The sequence below is a fragment of the Manis javanica genome, chromosome 2 (genome assembly GCF_040802235.1).
Source record: "Manis javanica isolate MJ-LG chromosome 2, MJ_LKY, whole genome shotgun sequence".
NCBI lineage: Eukaryota > Metazoa > Chordata > Mammalia > Pholidota > Manidae > Manis > Manis javanica.
The window spans coordinates 111,149,685-111,177,256 of record NC_133157.1 but is presented as its reverse complement, the minus strand read 5'-3'; the positions used below and the strand labels follow the sequence as shown (position 1 = coordinate 111,177,256).

At 35.8% G+C, this 27,572-nt stretch overlaps 1 protein-coding gene across 9 annotated transcripts in view; it reads left to right on the top strand.

Moving 5' to 3' along the window:
* Positions 1-27,572, top strand: part of MALRD1 (MAM and LDL receptor class A domain containing 1) — a 672,837-nt gene that overhangs the window by 381,685 nt on the left and 263,580 nt on the right. For all 9 annotated transcript variants that reach the window (XR_012127984.1, XM_073229124.1, XM_073229120.1 and 6 more), the window contains exon 29: positions 19,265-19,448. Coding sequence is in view for 8 of the 9 variants with exons in the window: in XM_073229124.1 (XP_073085225.1) it covers positions 19,265-19,448 (184 nt within the window). In the remaining variant the exon portion in view is untranslated. The remainder of the gene's footprint in view (positions 1-19,264; positions 19,449-27,572) is intronic.

Here is a 27,572-nt window from a genome sequence, read left to right as displayed (position 1 = left end):
TGAAGAGGCTATCATTTCCCCATTGTATGTCCCTGGCTCCTTTATCATATATTAATTGACCATATTTTGTTGGGTTTATATCAGAGCTCTCTAGTGTGCTCCATCCATCTATGGGTCTGTTCTTGTGCCAGTACCAAATTGTCTTGATTACTGTGGCTTTGTAGTAGAGCTTGAAGTTGGGGAGTGTAATTCCCCTGCTTTATTCTTCCTTCTCAGGATTGCTTTGGCTATTCAAGGTCTTTTGTGGTTCCATATGAATTTTAGGACGATTTTCTCTAGTTCATTGAACAATGCTGTTGGTATTTTGATAGGGATTGCATTGAATCTATAGATTGCTTTAGGCAGAATGGCCATTTTGACAATATTCTTTCTATCCATGAGCATGGGATGTGTTTACATTTATTGGTATCTTTAATTTCTCTCATGAGTGTCTTGCAGTTTTCAGAGTATAGGTCTTACACTTCCTTGGTTAGGTTTATTCCTAGGTATTTTGCTCTTTTTGATGCAATTGTGAATGGAATTGTTTTCCTGATTTCTCTCTCTGCTATTTCATTGTTTGTGTATAGGAATGCCACAGATTTCTGTGTATTAATTTTGTATCCTGCAATTTTATGGAATTCACACATTAGATCTAGTAGTTTTGGAGTGGATTCTTTAGGGTATTTTATGTACAATATATCATCTGCAAACAGGGACAGTTTAACTTCTTCCTTGCCAATCTGTATGCCTTTTATTTCTTTGTGTTGTCTGATTGCTGTGGCTAGGACCTCCAGTACTATGTTGAATAGAAGTGGGGAGAGTGGGCATCCTTGTCTTGTTCCCGATCTTAAAGGTAAAGCTTTCAGCTTCTCTCTGTTAAGTATAATGTTGGCTGCCAGTTTGTCATATATGACCTTTATTATGTTGAAGTACTTGCCCTCTATACCCATTTTGCTGAGAGTTTTTATCATGAATGGATATTGAACTTTGTCAAATGCCTTTTCAGCATCTATGGAGATGATTATGTGGTTTTTGTCTTTCTTTTTGTTGATGTGGTGGATGATGTTGATGGATTTTAGAATGTTTTACTATCCTTGCATCCCTGGCATAAATCCAACTTGGTCATGATGGATGATCTTTTTGATGTATTTTTGAATTTGGTTTGCTAATATTTTGTTGAGTATTTTTGCATGTATGTTCATCAGGGATATTGGTCTGTAATTTTCTTTTTTTGTGGTGTTCTTGCCTGGTTTTGGTATAAGAGTGATGCTGGCTTCATAGAATGAGTTTGGAAGTATTCCCTCCTCTTCTATTTTTTGGAAAACTTTAAGGAGAATGGTCATTAGGTCTTCACTAAATGTTTGATAGAATTCAGCAGTGAAGCCATCTGGTTCAGGGGTTTTGTTCTTAGGTAGGTTTTGATTACCAGTTCAATTTCGTTGCTGGTAATTGGTCTGTTCAGATTTTCTGTTTCTTCCTTGGTCAGCTTTGGAAGGTTGTATTTTTCTAGAAAGTTGTCCATTTCTTTTAGGTTATCCAGTTTTTTAGTGTATAATTTTTCATAGTATTCTCTAATAATTCTTTGTATTTCTGTGATGTCCATAGTGATTTTTCCTTTCTCATTTCTGATTCTGTTTATGTGTGTAGACTCACTTTTTTTCTTGGTAAATCTGCCTTAGGGTGTATCTATTTTGTTTATTTTCTCAAAGAACCAGCTCTTGCTTTAATTGATTCCTTCTATTATTTTATTCTTCTCAATATTATTTATTTCTCCTCTAATCTTTATTATGTCCCTCCTTCTACTGACTTTGGTCTCATTTGTTGTTCTTTTTCTAGTTTCATTAATTGTGAGTTTAGACTGCTTATATAGGATTGTTCTTCTTCCCTGAGGTAGGCCTGTATTGCAATATACTTTCCTCTTAGCACAGCCTTGGCTGCATCCCACAGATGTTGTGGTGTTGAGTTATTGTTGACATTTCTCTCCATATATTGCTTGATCTCTGTTTTTATTTGGTCATTGATCCATTGGTTATTTAGGAGCATGTTCTGAAGCCTCCATGTGTTTGTGGGATTTTTCATTTTCTTTGCATAATTTATTTTTTGTTTCATGGCTTTGTGATCTGAGAAACTGGTTGGTACAATTTCTATATTTTTGAATTTACTGAAGCTCTTTTTGTGGCCTAGCATATGATCTATTATTGAAAATGTTCCATGTGCACTTGAGAAGAATGCATATTCTGTTGCTTTTGGATGTAGAGTTCTGTAGATGTCTGTTAGGTCCATTTGTTCTATTGTGTTGTTCAGTGTCTCTGTCTCCTTACTTATCTGCTGTCTGGTTGATCTGTCCTTCAGAGTGAGTGGAGTGTTGAAATCTCCTAGAATGAATGCAGTGCATTCTATTTCCCCTTTTAATTCTGTTAGTATTTGTTTCACATATTTGGGTGCTCCTGTGTTGGAAGCATAGATATTTATAATGGTTATATCTTCTTGTTGGATTGACCCCTTTATCATTATGTAATGTCCTTCTTTGTCTCTTGTTACTTTCTGTGTTTTGAAGTCTATTTTTTCTGATACAAGTATTGCAGCTCCTGCTTTTTTCTGTCTGTTAGTTGCATGAAATATCTTTTTCCATCCCTTCATTTTTAGTCTGTATATATCTTTGGATTTAAAGTGAGTCTCTTGTGGGCAGCATATAGATGGGTCTTGTTTTTTTATCCATTCAGTGACTCTATGTCTTTTGATTGGTGCATTCAGTCCATTTACATTTCAGGTGATTATCGATAGGTATATACTAACTGCCATTGCAGGCTTTAGATTCATGATTACCAAAGGTTTAAGGTTAATTTCCTTTCTATCTAAGAGTCTTACTTAACTCACTTAATACGCTATTACAAACACAATCTAAAAGTTCTTTTCTTGTTCTCCTCCTTTTCTTCCTCTTCCATTCTTTATATATTAGGTATCATATTCTGTATTCTTTGTCTTTCCTTTGATTGACTTTGGGGCTAGTTAATTTAATTGTGCATTTGCTTAGTAATTAGCTGTTCTACTTTCTTTACTGTGGTTTTATTTCCTCTGGTGACAGCTATTAAACCTTAGGAACACTTCCGTCTATATGAAGAATTTACTTGTGGGAGGTAAATTATCTCAGCTTTTGCTTATCTGGAAATTGCTTAATCCCTCCTTCAAATTTAAATGATAATCTTGCTGTATAAAGTAATCTTGGTTCCAGGCCCTTCTGCTTCATTGCATTAAATACATCCCTTCTGTCCTGTAAGGTTTCTGCTGAGAAGTCTGATGTTAGCATGATGGACTTTTCTTTGTATGTGATCTTATTTCTTTCTTTGGTTGCTTTTAATAGTCTGTCCTTATCCTTGATCTTTGCCAGTTTTATAACTATATGTCTTGGTGTTGTCTTCCTTGGGTCCCTTGTGTTGGGATATCTGTGGATCTCCATGGCCTCAGAGACTATCTCCTTTCCCAGACTGGGGAAGTTTTCAACAACTACTTCCTCAAAGTCACTTTCTATCCCTTTCTCTTTCTCTTCTTCTTCTGGTATCCCTGTAATGCATATATTGTTCCATTTGGATTGGTCACACAGTTCTCTCAATATTCTTTTATTCTTAGAGATCCTTTTTTTCTCTCTATGCCTCAGCTTCTTTGTATTCCTCTGCTCTAGTTTCTGTTTCATTTATCATCTCCTCCACTATATCCAACCTGCTTTTAATATCCTCCATCATGCTCTTCAGTTATTGGATCTTCAACCTGAATTCATTCTTGAGTTCTTGGATGTCTTTCCGTACCTCCATTAGCCTGTTGATGATTTTTATTTTGAACTCCCTTTCAGGAAGAGTCATGAGGTCCATGTCATTTAAATCTTTCTCTGGAGTTATAATAATTTTACTCTGGACCAGGTTCCTTTGGTGTTTCATATTTGTATGTGGCACCCTCTAGTGTCCAGAAGCTCTACTCTGGAGCTTCTCCACCCCTGAAGCAATGTCGGGAGTCACAGGGGAGCGGTATTGGTTCCTGGGAGGAGGAAAGCTGTTCTCTACTTTCCGGTTGCTGTGCCTGTCTCCACTGCCTTAACCAGTGGGCTGAACACACAGGTATAAGCTTTTGTCCCAGAAAAGCTGGATATGGATCCCTGCTTTCCACAAGCAGTTGGAATCTCAGTCTCCCTAGGAACTCTGCTTGTATTAGCTTTCCAACCCTGTAGTCATGTGAGTATCATGAATGCACCATGAAATATAGGTTTGTGCTCCCAGAGGAGATCTCTGTAGCTAGTATTCAGCAGTCCCAAGCCTTCTACTCCCTCCCTGCTCTGTTTCTCTTCCTCCCGCTGGTGAGCTGGGGTGGGGGAAGGGCTTGGGTCCCACCTGGCCACAGCTTTGGTACATTACCCTGTTCTGTGAGGTCTGCTCTTTTCTCCAGGTGTGTGCAGTCTGGTGTGTCCTCTTTCCTGTTGCTCTCTCAGGATTAGTTGCGCCAACTATATTTTCTAATTGTATCCAGTTTTAGGAGGAAGGCTCTGGCTCTCCTCTCATGCCACCATCTTTTCTTAAGTCTAAAGTAATTTTCAGTGTCACAGTTAAAATATTAGGAATGTGTTTTTTGCTTTTGTGAACTGGACAATTTACTGGTACCAGTTTTTATGTTCAGAAACTTCTGTAATTGTGTTTGGTTTTAAGTATTAACATTTGCTTTAAAAATCACATGAGTTCTTGCTTCAAAGCCTTGAAATGGCCTTCATCCAAAAGTGATGAAATTCTGAGCTTCATTTACTTGGCTGCAGACAGAAACAACCAGTTTAACATCAGGTACCAGAGAATTCTGGGCTGTAGCTGACAAGAGTGGCTCTTAAAACTGAGTGTCAAGAGATTCAAGGAATGAAATAAAAAGAAAACACAACAAAGCAAAGAGGGTGGGATTGAATCAGGGGGAACACTTTCCAAAAAGCTGTTAATAGTTGACATGAATTGTTTTCGGATTTGTCTTTTTAACTATTGTAGCTATATATTTACTCACATCATTAAAAAATGATCAGAGGCTGCTTCTCCTAAGCCCTTTTTATTAGTCATTAAAAATCAGTCTTTTCCTTATTTTTAGTCTTAATAATAGAGTTTTGGCTCTTTATTTTAATTTCACCTCAGTTTGGTCATTCCCTGTTACTCATAATTTCCACCTTCTTCCCTTCCTTCATCTTTGGAGTCTCACTCCTGTGGTAAGAGAGAGTGGCTTATGGTGACTTCCAAGAAATAGCAGCATTGACTCGGTTATGGTGGGTATACGTATATGTGTGTACATATTCACAGTATCATGGTAGACATACATACATATGTGTGAATCCACATAGTGTGGTAGATACATGTTTGTGTATATATGCACATATATGTGTATACCTACCTACATGTATATATTTTTTAACGGAAGCCAGAAGGTGTGGTATTGGAAGAAGGATGACTGTTCCTGGTGAGCTGTAGTGAACAGTAGAGGTTCAGTAGAGGTGAATGACCCTGTGCCTCTTCTGTCTGTTGTATTTAGGCTCCATGCATTCTCCTGAGATGGTTAGAACTGGAAAAGATAGGGGGAAAGATCCCAGCTGATATTTGGTTTCACTTCTTGATAGGACAAACAGATTTAACATGAGATCTGCGTGGTCCAGAGCATTGTGGAGTAGGCTGATTGTAGGGTGATTGTGTATCTTTAGAGTCTCCTTTGAGTCACAGGCTATCAGCTCATTCATCAGTCTCCCTTCCAAAACCCAGGGCACTAATCTAATCCTTGAGAATTAAGATGTGTGTGTGTGTTTCTTAATTTAACATTTCTTTATCTCTTCCCTCAAATATCTTCCTGGAAAGAAAATAGGATGTGGAATGACATTGTTTAAACAAATGCATGGCTCATTTATGCTATTAAGCCTTAGTGAGCATGGCTTTCATATTTTTTATATATATAAAAATAATTGAAAGGTTAAATCAAACAAACTTTCATTTTTAGTTCTTACTCTGGCATTTCATCAATTCAAAGGTACAGATAATAGAATGAGTTTGTTACTTTTTTACAGACAAACACTACATTTGGCTTAGCAGGGGCTTATACCATGTCTGGCCGATGACCTCTCATTAGTGTAGCTTTCTGATTCTAGGTAGTGGGCAGCAGCATGGACATTAGATTCGGAAAATTCTGGATTCTGTCTCCGATTCTACCCTTAAATTTCTTGCTATGTGTTCTCTGCTTCAAGTTTCCTGACTACTGAGTCTCAATTTCCTTATTTATAAAGTGGATTAATAATAGCTATTTTCAGGGTTGTTATTGGCATTATATAGACTGTATCTAAGACCGCAGAACATTACGGTTGATATTATTATGATTTACATATAGTATATACATACAAGAAGCCCCCCAAAATGTGCAGTTGTTTTATAATTTAATGACATCTTCTATGTAGACATATTGTACCTGGCATCTTTGATAGAGGAACAAAGAAAGTAAGACATAGACTTTCCCACGAATGAAGTCATTCCAATAAGATACATACATAAATACACACACACACACACACACACACACACTCACACACACATATGCAAGCAGAGCAAATATCATTATCAAATCCTGAACTAAAAACATCAGGAGCTACAAATACTTGACCTCTTTATCATCACCTGTCCAGACTCTGACAAGTGGTGACTATCCTAGGTCACTGTCCCCCTTCTTGGGGACAGAATATACAACAGTTTGACCTTCCTCACTACCTTGCCACTGTAGGGTGGGGAGAGAGGCCTTGGGGGATGAAGCATTGGTGATTAGGAAGTGAGTGGATGGTCTCTAAAAGTTTTACTTAGCTTTTCACTGCTTGCTCATATTTGGTTAACTCCATCAAAGACAGTCCTTCTTTAGAAAACGAAGCATACATTTACAACTTCCTTTTCCCTCTTTCCTTCAAACTCTGCCCTGTACATTTTATGTCCATGTTTTCAACAATATTTTTATGATTTTAGTTTTTGATTTGGGGCTACTGAGAAAGCCATGTACTTATATTCATCAGTTCCATTATAAGTGCATGATATCCAATTTCAGCTAGATCAGTATAGTCCTGCAAGTCCCCCATTCATTCTGGAGCATGCCTATGCCCAGGCCTCTCAGCTTTTGCTGCCTAAGTTTCACACCTTCTTGACGACCTCTACTCTATCCCAACCACTTGTATATGGCATCCATTTTCTTGCCTCCATTACTGCAGTATTAGTGCCCACTAATTCATCCTGTCCACTGTGCTGGTTACTCCCTTACTTAACAGTTTCCAATGGCTTCCCCTGGCCGTAGGATTGAGTCTTAAATCCTCAAAATGGGAATAAAGATACTTTCCACAATATGGCCTTAGACTCTATATCTAGTCTTGACTCCTCAGGCTTTAACTCACTTTTGCCATTCTGACCTCATCATACTATTCAGGGCTCCTGAAAGATTCCATGTTCCAGGGCCTTTAATTGTGTAGTTTTCTTTGCTTGGAATGTTTGGAATGTTCTTATATACTTCATGCACTAGATCCCACGCAGCTATCAAAATGCAATTCAACTGCTGCCCTCTTTATTACACCTTCAAAATTTCACATAGGCCCTTCATTTCACTGCAAGACCACCAAAATACTTTACCTTTTTCTGTAATATAATGGAATTTGATCATAATCAATCAAGTACAGTATATATGGTGTTTTTATTCCCATTTATCTATGAGCCCCTTAAACCCTAATTTCTACTTATTTTTATACTTGACACTCAGGTCACTTAATGTCATACAAAAGATGCCTAATAATAGAGTTACATTAAAATACATGTATGTGATTGATGTCTATTGGGATTTCATTTCTTGCCTTCTTCTTACACTAAAGAATATTAAAATGTAGTGAGCAAGTTAAACAAACCTCCCTTGACTTTATGTAACGCAAGCTTAATTTTAAGTTTTTGTTGTTTTAACATTTTATTAGTAAGACAAGGGTACTTGACTAAGACTTGATGCTAAATGTATGAGTTTAGTAACTAGAAAAAAGAAAAAATTCATTTTATCATGATGGGATTCTAATTTTTAAGAAACCATTGTTTATACTACTGAATTCTTGTCCTGTGTGAATGATGGCTGGACTGATCTCTTACTATTGAATTAATTCTTATACTAGTATTGTCTTTCATCTTTGTTGATTTTTAAGGTTTGTAATCCTTTTTTCAATGCACTTTTTATTTCATTAACATATTTTGAGAGTAAAAGCTTGTATATTTTTGACTTGTCAAATACCAAACAGTATTCCTGTTTTGGTGAATCCAATGATTTATTCAAGCAAGAAAATGCTTCCATTATTTATATGTATATAATATATACTTTTCTGAATATTAACATTATACATTTTATTTTGTGTCTGCTATTAGAAAGTATTGGTTTTTCAGAAGATTTTGAATTGAGATTACATTTAATACTCTACCAAAAAATTACTTTCACACCTTATAAACAATGTATAGTAGTATCACTTTGGGAAGGAGAATTTGTACAAGGATCTTAACTTGAAGTTTGCTATTAATTTGTACACATTTGCTCTTTTACACACATATGTTTTATTTTATCTCTTAATATTCCCCATCCTTTGGAGAAGAAAGTGAGATGAGTTACATCCAGTAATTTTGTCATAAAATGCTGGTCTTTCTGTTGCATCAAATGGTTATCAGCCCTCATGAGAGCACTGTGCCAAGGACAGATGCAATCATTCATGACTGACATTTTATTCCAGAACTAGCTGCCTCCTCTTGTTATTCTTCCTGGTAATGCTTCCTAAGGACTTCTCATTTTTAATTTTTCCCATTGTTCTTCTGTGTTCAACCATATGAATGCTTTTCTCCTTCAGGAGCCAAATGAAGTGTGAAAGACAGTAGAAACCAGCCATCAACCATTAAGTAGGAAATCACCTTGAATATCATAGATTAAAGTTTTATTTGGGTTAATTTTTACAAGGAGAGTATAGTATAGACCTTGCAAGGATTATTCTCAATGTAGCTTCATTAGAACAATCAGCTCCATGGCCTACTTCTTATTATAGATGATCCTTACTCCTTTTATTTTTTATTTTGGTATCATTAATACACCATCACATAAGCAACATTGTGGTTACTAGATTCACCCCATTATCAAGTCCCAACCACATACCCCATTAAAGAAACTGTCCATCAGCATAGTAAGATGCTATAAAGTCACTATTTGTCTTCTCTGTGCTATACTGCCTTCCCCGTGCCCCTCCCATGTTATGTGTGCTAATCATAATGCCCCATATTCCCCTTCTCCCTCCCTTCCTACCCACCCTCCCCAGTTCCTTCCCTTTGGTAACTGTTAGTCCATTCTTGAGTTCTGTGATTCTGCTGCTGTTTTGTTCATTCAGTTTTTGCTTTGTTCTTATGCTCCACATATGAGTGAAATCATTTGGTACTTGTCTTTCTCTGCCTAGCTTATTTCACTGAGCATAATACCCTCCAGCAACATCCATGTTGTTACAAATGGTAGGATTTGTTTTCTTCTTATGGCTGAATAATATTCCATTGTGTATATGCACCCCATCTTCTTTACCCATTCATCTACTGATGGAAAGTTAGGTTGCTTCCATTTCTTGGCTATTGTAAATAGTACTGCAATAAACATAGGGGTGCATCTGTCTTTTTCAAACTGGGCTGCTGAATTCTTAGGGTAAATTCCTAGGTGTAGAATTTCTGGGTAAAATGGTATTTCTATTTTTAGTTTTTTGAGGAATCTCCATACTGCTTTCCAAAATGGTTGAACTAGTTTACATTCCCACCAGCAGTGTAGGAGGGTTCCCTTTCTCCACATCCTTGCCAGCATTTGTTGTTCCTAGTCTTTTCTCTGTTTGCCATCCTAACTAGTATGAGGTGATATCTCATGGTTTCAATTTGCATTTCCCTGATGATTAGTGACGTGGAGCATATTTTCATGTGCCTGTTGATCATCTAAATTTCTTCTTTGGAGAATAGTCTGCTCATATCCTCCACCCATTTTTTAATAGGGTTATTTGCTTTTTGGGTGTTGAGGCATGTGAATTCTTTATATATTTTGGATGTTAATCCACTTGTTGGATATGTCATTTACAGATATGTTCCCCATACTGTAGGATGCCTTTTTGTTCTGCTGATGGTGTCCTTTGATGTACAGAAGCTTTTTAGTTTGATGTAGTCCCATTTGTTCATTTTTTATTTTGTTTCCCTTGCCCAAGGAGATGTGTTCAGGAAAAAGTTGCTCATGTTTATACTCAGGAGATTTTTGCCTATGTTTTCATCTAAGAGTTTTATGTTTTCATGACTTACATTCAGGTCTTTGATCTACTTTGAGTTTACTTTTGCATATGGCATTAGACAATGATCCAGTTTCATTCCCTTGCATGTAGCTGTTGAGTTTTGCCAACACCAGTTGGTGAAGAGGCTGTCATTTTCCCATTGTATATCCATGGCTCCTTTATCATATCTTAATTGACCATATATGCTTGGGTTTAGTCTGTTCCATTGGTCTGTGGGTCTGTTCTTGTGCCAGTACCAAATTGTCTTGATTACTGTGTCTTTGAAGTAGAGCTTGATGTCAGGTAGGGTAATCTCTCCCCCCCCCCGCCCACTTTATTCTTTCTTAGGATTGCTTTTGCTATCTGGGGTCTTTTATGGTTCCATATGAATTTTAGAACTATTTGATTTAGTTCATTGATGAATGCTGTTCATATTTTGATAGAGACTTCATTGAATCTATAGATTGCTTTAGGCAGGATGGCCATTTTTAGAATATCAATTCTTTCTATCCATGAGCTTGGGATGTGTTTCCATTTATTGTTATCTTTTTTAATTTCTCTCATGAGTGTCTTGTAGTTTTCAGAGTATAGGTCTTTCACTTCCTTGGTTTGGTTTATTCCTAGGTATTTTACTCTTTTTGATTCAATTGTGAATGGAATTATTTTCCTGATTTCTCTTTCTGCTAGTTCATCATTAGTGTATAGGAATGCCACAGGTTTCTGTGTATTAATTTTTGTATCCTATAATTTTATGGAATTCACATATTAGATCTAGTAGTTTTGGAGTGGATTCTTTAGGGCATTTTATGTACAATATCATGTCATCTGCAAACAGGGACAGTTTAACTTCTTCCTTGCAAATCTGGATGCCTTTTATTTCTTTGTGTTGTCTGATTGCCATGGCAAGGACCTCTGCAACTGTGTTGTATAAAAGTTGGGAGAGTGGGCATCCTTGTCTTGTTCCCGATCTTAAAGGGAAAGCTTTCAGCTTCTCACTGTTAAGTATAATGTTGGCTGTGGGTTTATCATATATGGCCTTTATTATGTTTAGGTACTTGCCCTCTATATCCATTTTGTTGAGAGTTTTAATCCTGAGTGGATGTTGAATTTTGTCGAATGCTTTCTCAGCATATATGGAGAAGATAATGTGTTTTTTGTTCTTCTTTTTATTGATTGGTGGATGATGTTGATGGATTTTTGAATGTTGTACCATCCTTGCATCCTGGCATAAATCCTATTTGATCATGATGGATGATCTTTTTGATGTATTTTTGAATTCAGTTCGCTAATATTTTGTTGAGTATTTTTGCATCTATGTTCATCAGCGATATTGGTCTGTAATTTTCTCTTTTTGGGTGGGGTCTTGCCTGGTTTTGGTATTAGAATGATGCTGGCCTCACAGAATAAATTTAGGAGTATTCCCTCCTCTTGTATTTTTTGGTGACTTTAAGGAGGGATGGGTATTAGGTCTTCACTAAATGTTTGATAAAATTCAACGGTGAAGCCTTCTGATCCAGAGTTTTTGTTCTCAGGTAGTTTTTTAATTACCAGTTCAATTTCTTTGCTGGTAATTGATCTTTTCAGATTTTCTGTTTCTTCCTGGGTCAATCTTGGAAGGTTTAATTTTTCTAGACAGTTACCCATTTCTTCTTGGTTATCCAGTTTGTTAGCATATAATTTTTCATAGTATTCTTTCATAATTGTTTGTATTTCTGTGGTGAATTCTTACTCCTTTTGATGTCACATAATATTTAGAGCAGTTATATCTCTCAGGGAAATTTTCCATAAAAGTGTAGTACCTCCCTGTTTAGAAAATATACCTCTTAATGGATTTTTAAGTGTTTGTTACTATATGTTATGCAATTTAAACCCATCAAAATTAGTGTTTACCTGGGAGTTTTACCAGTAGAAATTTTATATGGAACATCAAGCCAATTTCAATTAATATGAACAATTCCATGCAATATCTTAATTTACCAACCTAAAATTAAATATACATTCATTGGTTAAACAAATGCTTTTATAGTGCCTAAAATATACCAAGCCCTGTTTTAGGTATGGGGATACAGAGGTAGGTAAGGTGGAGAATGCTTTTGTCCTCATAGATCTTACATTGAGGTGGGAAAGACAGGGAATGATTATTAAAATGTAAAGGCCAAGATGATACTGGAAAATGGGAAGTGGTACGTGATGTAAACAATAAAACAGAGTGGTAATGTATGAGAATGAAACCTACCTTGAAGGTTCTAGAAGACTTCTCCAAGGTGGCAGTTGAAGAGACAAAAACCATTCACTAAATATTGTAGTCCTCTAATTCTAGCAGTTGCTTTCCTGATACGGTCTTCTCTTTCCTCCCCAATCTCAGAATATTCTAGGCCTGTGTCAACAGTTTGAAAAGGAAATGGAAATATTTTTGATGCTTTCTAATGGGGAGGTTTTCAGATAAATTTTTTATATTGCGTACACATTTGGTATCAGTTATGTAATGAATTTTTTTTTTACTCTTCATACAAAAATGTGTGCCCAGATGCATGCCTTATATATGTAGTTATTTGAACACCCACTATATGCAAAGCACTGTGATAGATACTACTTATCAGATTTTGTTCCATTTACCTAATGGAAAAGGCAGATATGTACCTAGTTTTCACACCAGTGAAGACTACTTAAGTGTAGTAGGTGCTATGAAGGAGCAGGAGATAGTGTTCTGAGGGTCAGTGGCAGGGACGTGTGACCTAGGTGAGATCAATGAAGATTGCATGAGGAAATGGTGATTCCACTGAAACACAAGTAGGAATTGACTGTGTTGAAAAGGGAAAAGGAAAAGGACATTTCACGTAAGCATGCAGAGTGCAAAGGAGATGGCCATTGGTGGGCTGCAAGGGGGTGAGTGTGGCTATTGCAGGAGGAAGGAAGAGAAGCCTGATAGGAAATGAAGGTGGGCAAAGAGCCTCTGAGCCCATTAACATGAGATTCGGTTATCTGCTAATTGAGCCATAGCACCCCCTTATGTCACAATATAGACATTGATTTCATATGCTCACACTTGATATGGCCCATTTTTATTAGCATGCCAATCATACTGCTCATTGAACATACTGTGTATTCATGATTTACTCCACCATGAAGATAGATGTATCCATGCCACTGTTATCCTTTAAGATAAACTCATGTTTTTTTCTGTTTAAAGAATATCTTAATGGCACATTCAGTGGATGATAAAATGGTCATGGGTCAGTAAGGTTGTGACATGCTTAATGTCCAGATCTAACAACCAATGACAGTTTGGTTTAGCCATGTAGTAGAGAAATTTGAAGACCTAAAGACAATTGTCAGGTGTTGCTCTACTGACCTCCAATCATGAACATGGAAGAAAATGACCATGTGAACATGGAGAAAAGAAATTACACTTGTGTGGGAAATGGAGAAGCTCAAATGAGAGTCATACATCGGGACTTTGTGTCCACTCCATAAACAGACAGGGACAAACTGTGTGAACTTCTTTAGACCATATTAAAATGCAGCTCCTAATCCCAAAGGAAGATCCATATATATCTATATGCATATAGATATTTATGTCATTTTATGTGCTTCTATGAGTGAAAAAGAAACTAAACTTTCTACCTTGTATAATGTAAATGTTTTTATGATTATGTAGTTGGAAATCCTGGAAAGATTGGTATGATAAAGATAAAAGTGATTATAAGAAATTAATTATACAGATTCAGCTTTATTATCTCTATACTTTGCATTAAAGTGTTTCACCTAAAAGGCCCATATTGGTTGCCTAAATTTTTTTAAATTGAGGTATTGTTGATATACAATCTTATATTGGTTTCAAATGTACAACACAGTGGTTCAGCAGTTACCCTTATTATTAAATCCTCACTCCTTCTGGTTTGGTTACTATCTATCAATGTGGAAAGTTGTTATAGAATTTTTGGCTGTATTTTCCATGCTGCACTACAATCCTGTGACCAACTTCTATCGTGATTGTGAATTACTGTGCCCCTTTATCCCTCTCACCTTCTCTCCCAACCTGTTCCAACTCCTCTCCCTTCATAACCACTGTCACTTCTCAATGTCTGTGAGTCTACTGCCATTTTGTTCCTTTCATTTTGCTTTGTTTTTATGTTCTACAAGTAAGTGAAATCATGCAGTATTTGTCTTTCTCTGCCTGGTTTATTTCACTGAGCATAATACCCTCTAAATCCATCCATGTTGTTGCAAATAGCAGGATTTCTTTTCTTTTTATGGCTGGATAATATTCCATTGTATATATTTACTTCATCTTCTTTATCCATTCATCTATTGATGGACACTTAGGTTGCTTCCATATCTTGGCTTGTAAATAGCTCAGTGATAAACATAGGGGTGCATATATCTTCTAAAATTTGGGATTTTGTTTTCTTCAGGTAAATTTCTAAGAGTAGAATTACTAGGTCATATGGTATTTCTATTTTTTTTTTTGAGGAACCTCCATACTGCTTTCCACAGTGGCTGCACCAAATTTACATTCCTACCAACAGTGCAGGAGGATTCCCATTTCTTTGTACCCTCACCAACATTTGCTATTTCTTGTCTTTTGGATAGTGGCCATTCTAACTGGTGTGACATGATATCTCATTCCCTGATGATTAGCAATGTGGAGCATCTTTTCATGTGCCTGTTGGCCATCTGTATTTCTTCTTCTGAAAAGTGTTTGTACAGCTCCTCTGTCCATTTTTTAATTGGGTGATTTGCTTTTTGGGTGTGAGGTGTATGAATTCTTTATATGTTTTGGATGTTAAACCCTTATTAGAAGAGTCATGAGTATATTCTCTCATACTTTAGGTTGCATTTTTTTGTTCTGCTGAAAAATGCTGTTGGTATTTTGATAGGGATTGCATTGAATTTGTAAAATGCCTTGGACAGGATGGCCATTTTTGAACACAGTATAGATTTCCATTTATTTGTGTCTTCTTTAAATTCTTTCATATATGTCTTATAGTTTTCAGAGTACAGGTTTTTTATCTCCTTGGTTGGGTTTCTTCTTAGGTATTTTATTCTTTTTGATGCAACTTAAAAGGACTTGTTTTCCTGATTCCTGTTTTTGCTAGTTTGTTGTATGTTTGCTAGTATGTTGTCCCATAAGTATATAGGAATGCAACAGATTTCTGTATATTAATTTTGTATCCTACAGCTTTGCTGAATTTGGCTATTTGATAGTTTTTTGGTGAAGTCTTTAGGGTTATCTATAAGTATTATCATGTCATCTTCAAATAGTGACTGCTTTACCTCTTCTTTACCAATTTGGATGTTACATCTCTTTGTTTTGTCTTAATTCCATGGCAAGGACCTCTAGTACTATGTTTATAAAAGTGGTGAGAGTGGGCATCCTTGTCTTGTTCCTCTTAAAGGAAAAGCTTTCAGCTTTTTGCTATTAAGTGGTTGCCTAAATTTTTAAAGTAACCTTGTCAAGAAATAAATGTTTTGGACTTAAAGGAACATTATTTCATAAAAAAATATGAGGATATTCTATTTAAAATGATATCACAGAATATATATGTGAAACTACACACATCTTCCCAGTAAGTATATTTATCTAACCCTCAAAATTGCTTTCTCAGGGCAGAAAAATTCTTATAAACAAAAGAGTCACTGACTGAAGACCTTATTCCAAATGTAATAGATGTTTGGAAAGATTTTTGGCTACAGAGAAGAGTCCATGCCTGTTGGCTCTACATGTTACCAGATTCTCATATCTGTTCTGGAACATACTATGCAAAGAGAACATTTAGGAACCTCACCACCTCTTGGCTCCTTGAGTCTTGAGCTCCCTAACTTGTCTGCCTTCTTTTCTCCACTTCCCAGAATATTATGTTAATGTAAAGCTATATATATAATGTCCAGGGCTTTTAGCTCTTCCTATTATTAGCAAGAGAAATATGGAAAATAAGTCCACTAAAATCTTCCAGGAAGAAACAACCACAGTGACTTAATAAGTATAACCTTGATGGAAAAAGAGATCAGAGAGTGATACAGAAACTCTAGAAACAGATGGAAAATATGATAAATGTGTCAGTGGATAAAAGAATTGCTGATCAATTATTTTTGGAAAAACTGGCTGGTAACTTGGGGAAAATTTATATATTCACCTCAGATGTATGAAAATTCCAAGCGGCTACACTTTATTTATAATAGATCTGCAATTTTATAGCTCTATCCTTCCAGCATTTCTCACTGCTTTTCTTACATAACCCCAAGTAAAAGTGGCATTAAGTATGAAGGCAACCACACTGCCCAACCAAATCCGTAGTACGTAAGGTAAAGGACCAGCATGTAGGACACAAGGCAGGTCAGTTCAAAGCTGGGTTAAAAGGTGAAATTGTAAGAAGACAGTGTGACTCAAATTTCTGCATTTCTATAATTTAATCATTATATCAAGGTCCTTTTTTTTTTTTTACTATTATTAATGTGGCTAGTCACTTTTCATATGTTTCTCATCTTAGGTTCTTTCATTTAATGTCCACATGAATGCAACAGATGTGTATCCTCAGGAAACAGTAGAGTCATGAATTCAGAGATATTTCTTTTTCTCAGTTTCAAACGAATGGAAATCAGAATATTAAGTAAATAACTCAACAGTGTATGTGGAACAAAAATTAGAAGATTGATATGTAACCACCTTTTAAAAAGTTGTTCTGATACATATACATATGTATATATGTATACACACACACGCACACACATTTATATACTGCTTCTATAGCAGTTTATATTTATGATTTCCTCCTGTATTAGAGTATTACCTCCATAGGTGAGGCTTGTTACTTTTCATATTTTTATTCCTGTTGTCTACCATTATGTGTGGCACAATGTCAGCTTTGGATGTTGGCTGAATAAATAAATGACTGGATGGATGAGTCAGTAAATCAGTTTCCATTGCACATTTGGGTGGATACTTGTGATGATGATGGGGGCAAGATTTGATATATCTGAAGAGAAACAATAGCCAATATATTAGAATGATATTATATAATAACCTATCATGAGGATGATCCATAGTTGGTTTTCAAAAGAAATCACTCTCTTTTTCTTTTCCTATTATGTAAAATGACAATGTTTTATTAAAATATCTTTTTTACTAGAAAGCCAGTTGTAATATTTAAGAAAATGGTTCTCATTTTATTGATTAAAGTGGTCATATAACCTTCTTTGATATTATTTTTTGAAAGCCCTTTGGAGGCCTGTCATAGTTGATGAGTCACTATAAATCGCAGAAGCAGATGAATAGGAATAATTAGAAAAGCAAGTTAAGCTTCTAAGTTAAGATAGACTATCAATATCTAGGCTTGTTATAGTGCTGTGTGTCAGACCCTCTCTATTTCAGTCTTTAATTTAACTAATCATTCCTTTGATCCAAAATCACTAAGACGTCACTGAGAGTCAAAGAGGAACCTTGAAAGAAGGTCTCTGCTTTAGTCATCAGAAGGATATGAAATTCCGTTAGGTAGGTGTGAGTTTCCCATCCCCCTCAATGCAGAAGATACATGAGTTTCTGGACGTAAAGATTTGTTGTTGTTTTGGAAAGGATGTTGAAGGATCTGTCTCTGCACTCTCAGTCATTGGCAAAGTTAATCTTAGATTCCCCTATAAAAGCTCCCCTTTCTCTGATTGAGCAGAGGAGGAACTGCTTGTTCTGTGTGTGTGTCTCCCTCAGTTCAACAAGGTGTCAGTTGTACTTATTAACATTAGTTTCCTAAAAGCATGGAACTATGAGTATGTAACTCCTTTTGTATGCTGCAAATCTGTTGGAACACCTTGCTTAATTTTCTGGATGTCGTTCCACTGAATACTCCCCTCTGTTCCACTGTTTTGATTATAAGCTTCAGAGGCAACATTTTTCTTATGAATTCATCATGAAAACAAAAACATAAGACCCTGAACTAATAACAATTTGGGGCTAATTGTAACATAATGCTATGTACATATAGTTCTATTTCTCTTTCTCTGCTATTTATCCATCATCATGATTTATAAAAATATCTAGTTCCCAGGAGAGGCTAGGTCCAGAATAGCAAAGAACAATATATACAATCTAAGCCTCATGCTTGTGCATAACTGGCTTATCTTCTGTTTTACTATAGGTGTCATTTTTGTTTCTTTACTAGGGTTATGTTATGTGTTCTGTCATGCTGTGTTATATTGGGACTATTCATATATCTTAATGTTGTACTACTAGTAGACTTATCTTGGATATTCTGGGGAGATATCTACACAAGTTTCTTAGATAATTAATTTTTCCTTTACAGTGGAATAATGTGGCATAGAAATAGTTGCAGCTGATGCTCATATAATAATCATATTATAATACAATTTTTAAGTAGTCAAAATAATGTAATAGAATAATAGAAAATTTGAAATCTGACTAATCTTAGAAGTTATTGCTTTCCCTTCATGCTTAGTTAGCTTCACGATTCCTTTGTCACATCCATCAGGGATAAGTGATCTCTCCCGTATATTCCTCCTTTCATCTGTCTATTCTCTTCTCTTATATAAGTTATCTCAGTTCTGTGAAGGAAGCTGCAATCTCAAAAATTAAGAGAGTAAGAATAATATGTTGGGGAAGCATCTGGAACTGTAAACCCAGGGTTTCTGCAAACTGTTCAGATTCCACCAGATACCAAGAATTAGAACCATGTAAAAGCAGGTGGATTGACCTAAGTAGGGCACTTTTAAGTAATGGTGCCTCTCAAAACACCAGAACAAGCTTATTGCTGCATCTGCTAGTATTGCTTTTGGGAAAGACTTTAGTAGGCTAATTTGCCTCTGTTTTGATGAGGTAAAGTATTATGGATATTATCAGAGTTCCAATTTTTTAAATCAGTTTCCATTAATCAAATGCTTCTGTTCTAAGTAACTTTTTTTTCTTCTTCTTCTTTTATGTTTATTTCGCTGATGCAAACATTTTTCCTTCAGACAGAGAAAGGACTGTCAAAAGTTTGGCAAAAAAGTGGACAGAACTCTGGTGATCACTGGCAACAGGCTGTTGTCCTGCTAGGAAAGTTAAGGGATTTTGAAGTCATATTTCAAGGTATCAGAACAAGGGATCTAGGAGGAGGAGCTGCAATTGATGACATTGAATTTAAAAACTGCATGACTGGTAAGTTTCTCTAAAGCACTTCCACATTCATAATCTAGCTAGTTTATCTTTGCTTTACATTTATAAAATATTCTGCTGTTACATATTTTGTACTTAAATAAAAATCAACTGAAAGAGATAATTTCATAATTGTTGAACTTAGAGTTACATGTTAAGAGATAATAGCTTCTCCATCCTCCAGTAGCATGAATAATTCCTCTCTGCCTTCCATACCATCCCCTTTATAATATTAGATATGTTCTCCTTTCAGTTTATTTTTAACACAATTTAAAGTGTAAGCCTAATATTTATATACACTTATATAACTTAAATTAATTTAAAATGAACCAGTAAAAAAAAAATGGTTAGAAAGCTGGCAGTTAGTGGATATGTAAGAAATAAATTCAATCAAGTATAATTCAAGCAAAATTTGAGCACAGGATAATCATGCTTAGGGTATATAAAATACTACTCTAGCAAGTGAACAGTAACTTGAAAGAATTTGCTATCATTTATCAAGCTTCTACATGTGAAGTCTAACTATACTCAGATTTTCTTTATAAAAGTACCCAAAAGTGTTAAAAGTAATTATAAATACATTTGCACAGTTTCTCAACTGACAGAGTTCTTTCTGGGGAATTATTCCATCTGATTTCCAAAACAGAACTATGTGATATATATACTGCCAGTGAGAGCAGTGAGAGATATGCCTTCTGTAGTTTTCTGCAGTGATTCACTTGGAGACAAACTCCTGGGACTGAGAGCTAAACCTGAGAGCTATTTAATTTTATTGTTGCTCTCATATTAAAATATCACTGAAGCCGTTCAAAAACATAACTTGAGTTTTGGTGATGTTATAGCATCTGCTCTCTTTACAAGCAGGGCAGCTTCAAAGGATTCTTCTTAGAAGCCAGTCTTTTAGAGTTTGATTTTCCCCTGACCTTTCCAGGGAAGATGGCTGCTATTCAGCTATCCTCTGTATGTTACATACATAAAGTCAGAATTCATGCTGCACCCTAGGTGGTTTAGGGAGCACAGGGCTCCAGGTATCCATGTCAAGCTGGAGACAGGATTTGTGCTTGGGGATGTTTCAGAGAAGCTGCCTGGTCAACAGAAAATGGGGTTCTGAACATATAATCAGGAAAAAGTATCTTAGATGTGAGCATGTGCTTCTCCATCTCTTTTTAGTAACTTTCCTGGTAACATGCTACATTTCTATTATCTCAGTCTATGAATGACTCTGGCAATTTAAAAATAATAAAAAAAAATTCTTCAAAACTTTTTCTGAGATTTTAGAAAGAAAAGCTTCTATTAAACAAGAGAGATTCCTTTCCTCTCAAGGGAAGCAGAATGATTTATAGATGGGTTGAATCAAGATAGAAGAAAACAATTATTATTCCAACTTTTCCAAATTTCATATGGATATTTACACTGTTTCTTTCCCTCCTTCTCTTAATGTCCTATGAGAATTTCCATGATTATAATTAATTTTGCTTAACTGGATCCAACATGCAGCATACTGAGTAATACTTTGTTATTTTACACTTATGATAAGTACTTTTAAGTCTATAATTTTGTCATCAAAATAAAGAGGCAGATTGTGATAATTTATAGTTGAATATATTCAATTGTATATTGAATGTATTTTAGAAAAAACTAGCAATTGCTTTTTAATAGCCCAACCTGCTACAAATAACAAGAATTTTTAAATTATATTTTAGTTAAAGTGTAAAGCAGAAAACAAGCATTATGAGAAAGCTTGAAAGACCATGTGTGGAACTAAGAAAACCGATTTTTGTCCCCTTGGATTTAAATTATATACCAATAAAATATCAGTGCTGTGAAGTATAGTCTAGGATCTTAGAAGTGTGTTAACTTGTTAATTTAGTCCATTTAGAAAATGAGAATGTAATTTGATTAAACACCTAAAAATCAGAGAGGGACTATAGAATAGTGGTTCAGAGCAAAGCGCCTTGAGCCAAACTCAATATTTCCACCCAGCTGAGGGTGTGGAATCTGGCTCTGCCACTGACTAGCTTCTCAAAATTCAAGGGGAACTTCATTTCACTTTGCCTCAGTTTCCTCACTGATGAAATGGGGATGACAATAGTAGTATTTTCATCATAGATTTCTGTATTACATATGTTAGTATATGTGAAGTGCTTAAAATGGTCTTGGCACACAGTATAATTTATCTAACAGATTAAATTGTTAAAATTATCATTAGTCTTAGTAACCATGCCATAGTCTCAAATGGTGCTATATTGCCCTACATTAGGAAACCAACCTCAAATCATGTGCAAACAAGTCACAATGAAATCTGTCACAGTATTGTTGCTGTTTCCTATTTGAGATTCAGAATTTAAAACATGACCATGTTGGTTTCTCTGCCCCATATTTGCCAATCACAAAACACCACATATTATATGATACCATTTATATTAAATATCCAGAATAGGCAGATGAGTAGAGACAGAAAGGAGATTAGTGGTTACTTAGGGCTGGCTGAAGGGAAAGAGGGTGGGGAGTTATTGCTAATGAACATGGCATTTCTTTATCGGATGACAAAAATGTTCTAAATTTTGTGTGGTAATTATTGCACAACTTCATAAATATACTAAAACCATTAAATTGTTAGCTTTATATAGGTAAGCTTAATGGTCTGTAAATTACAAATTTTAAATTAATAAAGTTATTTAAAAACATAAATGAGGGAGAATTGTGGAAAGGTGGGTGGCAGTGGTGGTGGTGGCAGAGTAGCTTTGGAATTTTCCTCAGTCCTCACATCAAAACAGAGCAAAGTCAGTTAGCCATAGAAAACATACACAGCAAAATTAAATGAAAATGCATCCCTACAAAACTCAATATATAAACAAATTGGGACAAATCACCAACAGCCACAAGACCTGGGTGTCATTTGTATCTGTAAGGGAGACGTCAGTTGAATCATGAAAGAACCAACATACTCACTGGCAAATGCAGTCAGGGATTGGAGAATGGCACTAAACCTTAGGGGGTTTTACCCACTTTGTCAATCAGTGGGCCGGGGCGGTGCGGGGGAGGGGCGCGGTAGTAAGGTCTGCGGGGCTGGAGCAGTCTACACGCTGCGAACTTTCTAAATCCACCAGGATTCCTTTCCAGAACAACAGCTCACACTGAATACCAAACCAAACCAAAGCAAAATGAAAAAGGAATAAAGAAAAACCTCACTGGAAATGGCATCGCAAATGAGGAGACTTGAGGGCCAGAGGAAGGGAAGAGAAAACTGATGTCCAAGTAGGATGGGGAACAGAGCCAGGCCATCTCAAAAAGCAAGTCAGTGTATCTTTTAGAGATTGATGCAGATACTGAAGACTACAGACTTTTCCAGGGGTTTGACACTAATCATTTAACTTTGGTCCTGTCATTTTAGAGCCTCAGTTTCCTCATTTTCAAAAGGACAAGATCATAATAGACAACCCCTGAGATTTCTAGAACTATCCGACAACTCTGGAATCAAAATTTCATTTAAATTTAAGAATTTCAGAATTATTAAAATTTCAAAATAACTGAGAACAGTTTAAAATTGATGAAGAGTGAAAGTAGAAAAGGTAGAGAATATGTATGAGATGGACATATATTTGGTGGCTATCTACTTTACCTGAAAATAAGAAAGCTGAGCTTTATATTTATTTTTTACTTTCCATTCAAAACTTTGCAACTCCATTTATTAGATAATATTTAGTACTTGGTCAACATAATGCTAGATATATTCTTTTTTATTTCTTTGCATTCTGAATGCATCATGATGCTGTTTTCAATTTACTATCAAATCTATTATATCTTTCTTAAAGGAGAATTTAAGTAAAGAAATAGTACATTCCTTGGTCTGTCCAGGGACACACGAAGAAGCATATCTCCTTTTTGGACAAGCTCATAAGAAAGCAGGTAGCTTATTCATAGAAAAATAAGTGACAGATTATGTATTTGATATCTTCTGTTTTTTAATTCAAGTTGATTTAAAAATGGTGTGTACAAAAGTTATAAAATGCAACTATCTTTCTATAGAACTGAGAAGTAGGAAGAAAATTCTTATAGAAAGCAAAGGAATGTTCTATCATTGTAATTATGAAAGTGTCAATTCTAAATTTAAATGATTACTCAATTTTCAATCAGAATATTATTTATGAAGTACAGTCATTTATTAAGTACAATCATTCAGCTGATATAGCTGAATTTACTATTAATACCAAGTAGCATTTATGTCAGTAGTTGGAGCGTGGGGTCTGCAACAAGATCACAGGTGCAAATCCTAACTGCCCACTTGCTGTCTGCTCTGTGGCTTTATGTAGGTTACATAATACTCTTTTGTCTCCTTTTGCTCAGCTGTAAAGTGGTAATTATCCTGCTTTCATCTCCTAGAACTCTTATGCAATTAAATCATTTGCTACATACAAAGTGCTTTGAAGAATGCATGCACTATAGGAAGCCCCGACTATTTGCTAGAAGTATAAATCAACAACAGCAAAGGACTTGGTGTTGTTTTAGGCACAGCACTTCTTATTTCATCATCTAAGAGCTGGTTTGGTTGAGTTCCCATGTGCAGGAAGCTCTTATTGATTGCCTGGACTGCGGAAAGCTCTGTGCGGTGAGCTTGGCACATTCTCTGAGCAGGCTGACAAACGTGTGCTACAAAGTATTTGCCTTCATTGATTTTCCATTTCTTCTTTCAGTGTCCCTTTCTTGACTCCTGGTATTGCCTCTCCTTCACAGGTGTCCCCCCTGGTGCATTTCCTGGGTTGCCCTGTAAACTGTGTTTACCTGTCTCAGTTAACCTGGTGCCTCAGGGTGGGAGCCAATAGTGGTTTAAAATGTTGCTTTTTCTACTAAAAAATCTGGAAAATTCAATTGAATGATGACTAGCTTTTAGTTCAGGGAAAAGGGAGAAATAATTTAGATAATAGAAAAATGATTACAGAAAGCAATAAAATCTCCTAAGTAGACAGTAGCATAGTAGCTATTTCTGTCTCTGACCAAATTTATACAGTGCAGAGCACATCATGCTCTCCAAATAATCCTTCCTGTGAAAGGAAGGAAATACCTTGGGAATAAAGAGAAGCCAGCATCATTGTGATTTTAGATGGCTAGCACATTGTCTCCACACATAACCTGAAAAGACTTTCTTTTTTATTATAACCTCTTTCACACCTTTCATTTTTCCCTATCAAAATTGTATGTATGACTTGTAAGTGTCCTTTAAGTAGTAACTGATTTGGAGTGAAAGATGGTGACTTGATGATAATGGTTCCAGCACAGCATCACTCTGGATTCAGATTGAACTTGGGAGATCACAAAACAGTGATTGCACCGTATCAAGTTCACAGATACATAAATCTATAAACTGAACCCTGGAGAGTTGACTTTAGAACTTACCTTCTTCACTTACTTTAGATAAAAAGCTGAATTTCTGCTCTACCTGTGAGTGCTCCAAGTATTGCATTTAGATCTCTAACATTTTCCTTTTAAAGTAAGTGTCGTTAGAAAAGAAAAAAGAAAGGAAGATAGAATTGAGTAGAAATAATAATAATAAACATCTCACCCCAATGAAAATATTAAAAGGGACTTTTAATTTTAATAACCACTGGCTAGGTAATGTGTAGCCCTGCATAATGTAAGGATGGATAAGGAGTGGATGGCCAGGTGGATGGATAGATGGACACTTTGAAGGTTACAGTTGGCAGAAGCCTAATTAAAATGAGACAACCATGCAAACACTTCAGTGAAGAGTCCTCCACCCTCAGACCAGCGAAGCAGGTTTACTAGGAGGGCAGCACCTTGCTGGAGCAGAAGGAAATTGGGTCAGGGAGATGGTGATGGGCCTCAGCATTCAGACTTTATCATTGGAAATGCTTGCTCCCTACGCTAGGGGTTAAGCAAACCAACTCTGGAGTCAGACTTCTGAAGTTTAAATCCTGTTTCTGCCACTTACTTGCTCTGTGACCTTGAATAAACTCTTTATCAACTCTGTGCCTCAGTTTCTTTATGGAAGTATAAAAACCAAGCCTACTTGACAGGGTAATTGTGAGGACTTAAGTTAATATACGTCCAGAGCTCTCACAGTAAGTCTTCACGGTAACTACTCAATAAAGGTTAGACATGACTGTCACCATAATCATCACTATTATGTTTGATTTAATCCTCTCTGGAAAATTGAGGTTCCCAGAGGTTACATTAGACAATACCAGCCAGGTTCATTTCCTTACTGATGCTAATAGCACAGAAACTTAGCCATATTTAGCCATAAGAGCATAGAGTGCTACTAAAATCATGATGAATACTTGGAGGTAAAAACAGTCACGGAGCACCAGCTAATTTCTAGGTTGTCAATAATTTCAAATGCTCTTGAAAGAGAATGGGTTAATACCAGATATATCACTAGTGTTCCTAATATTGGAGTGGTTTAGTAATACTAGTTGAACTACTTTAACATATAGCAAATCCTGTTTTTAAATTTTCATGGTTACAGACTTATTTTATTTTTGGATTTAGAAAACTTCAGTAGGGAGGAAGAGGGAAAAAAGTCTTAATGTACAAATGTTATAGAACTTGAACCAGATCCAGTTCACAGAAAATTCTTTATCTGGTTATATATGACTGTTTTCATTATAGGTTTCCTTATAAATTGCAATGCACCTTTTGTACCTAAAGTTAACATTTTCTGCCAATAATTTTACATAATTTGTTAAATATACTCTTTATGTCAGAGCCAATTTCCTTTCTCTAAATTAAACCTGGTACTTCATATTAAATTTAATCTATTGGCTAGGTAAAATGCCCAATGATTCTCAAGTGAAAAAACAATTGTCTTTTTTAAAGTAAGTACTTTATATTTCTGCAAATATTTTTTATTGAATAAAAAAAGTGTCAGGGTCATGTCTTAAAATATTTTGCTATAATTAACGTATACCTGATTATATTACATCTCCCAACTTATGTATTGATATCAGTAACCGCTTCCATATATAAGTGCATGTTTTACTAAATACATGCCATGTATTAATGCAAAAGAGACTCACTTTCCAGGTGTGTCTACATCTGCCTGGTCCCCTGAATTTGTGAAGGAAAGTTCCTCTGCCAACTTGGTTTAGATATGTGTAGCAAGTGGCTGAAAAAATAGTGTTTTTGAGATTGGGGGGTTAGTTTTTTAAGTATCATATAATCTAGTCAGCCCCAACTAATACACCATGCAATTCCTATGTTACATAGGGAGATACTTTTACTGTTGGAGCTATTATAGGCTCATACTGTGTGTGTAGAGTTGCATTGTACATTGGGCCACCCAGCACTGTGACCCTGGAGGCAAATACATTTGTCATCTTTAAGGCCACATCATAAGGATCATGGTTACTTAATTAATGAACAAAAAGAAACTACAACCAAGCTATCAATCCTTTGCAGGTTTTTTTCAAACTGAAGATGCAAGAGAAAAGTAGCTTATCTTTCAGATTGTAGTATTCTAAATATGTTAAGAAACAGTTCCCAGCATCCCAGACTCCTACTGCCTTGTGGAGAAAGTAGGAGAATAAAGTTGACCCAAACCAAATTCACAGCCAAGTGGTGGGGAGGCCGAGCCTCCACTTCCAGTCGTTGCCAGCTGCAGTCCTCACTTTGTTTCATTGCTTGAATTTGGGAGACAGACCTTAGGAGAGAGCGTCATCATCATAGGAAACCAACATTGTTCCTCAGGAAGACTGAGAGTCAAGTTACTTGCTTCTTGAGTCGGGGAATAGATTCTAATTCCTGGTCCAGTGCCCCTATTTTAAACAATAGGACTATGCAATTGAATTTATTATATCTTTAATCAGCTACCTTAAATTTAAAAAAACAAAGCCATTGGTGGATCTAATTACTTTAACATTGTATTCAAATAAGCCATTTGTAAAATACCTAGAAAATAAAAGGTATTACTTTATCTTTCAATAAAATTGAGAATATTAATGTTTCATTGTCATAAAGGTCTATGTTTAAAGATGTAATTATATCATAATGATAAACTAAGTTTTGTAATTAATGCAATTATACTTTATCATATTCCAAGTGCAGTGACATAATTTGGTTCATTCATAATGCTAAGGAGAAGTAAATTACTTGAGCACACATTTTAGT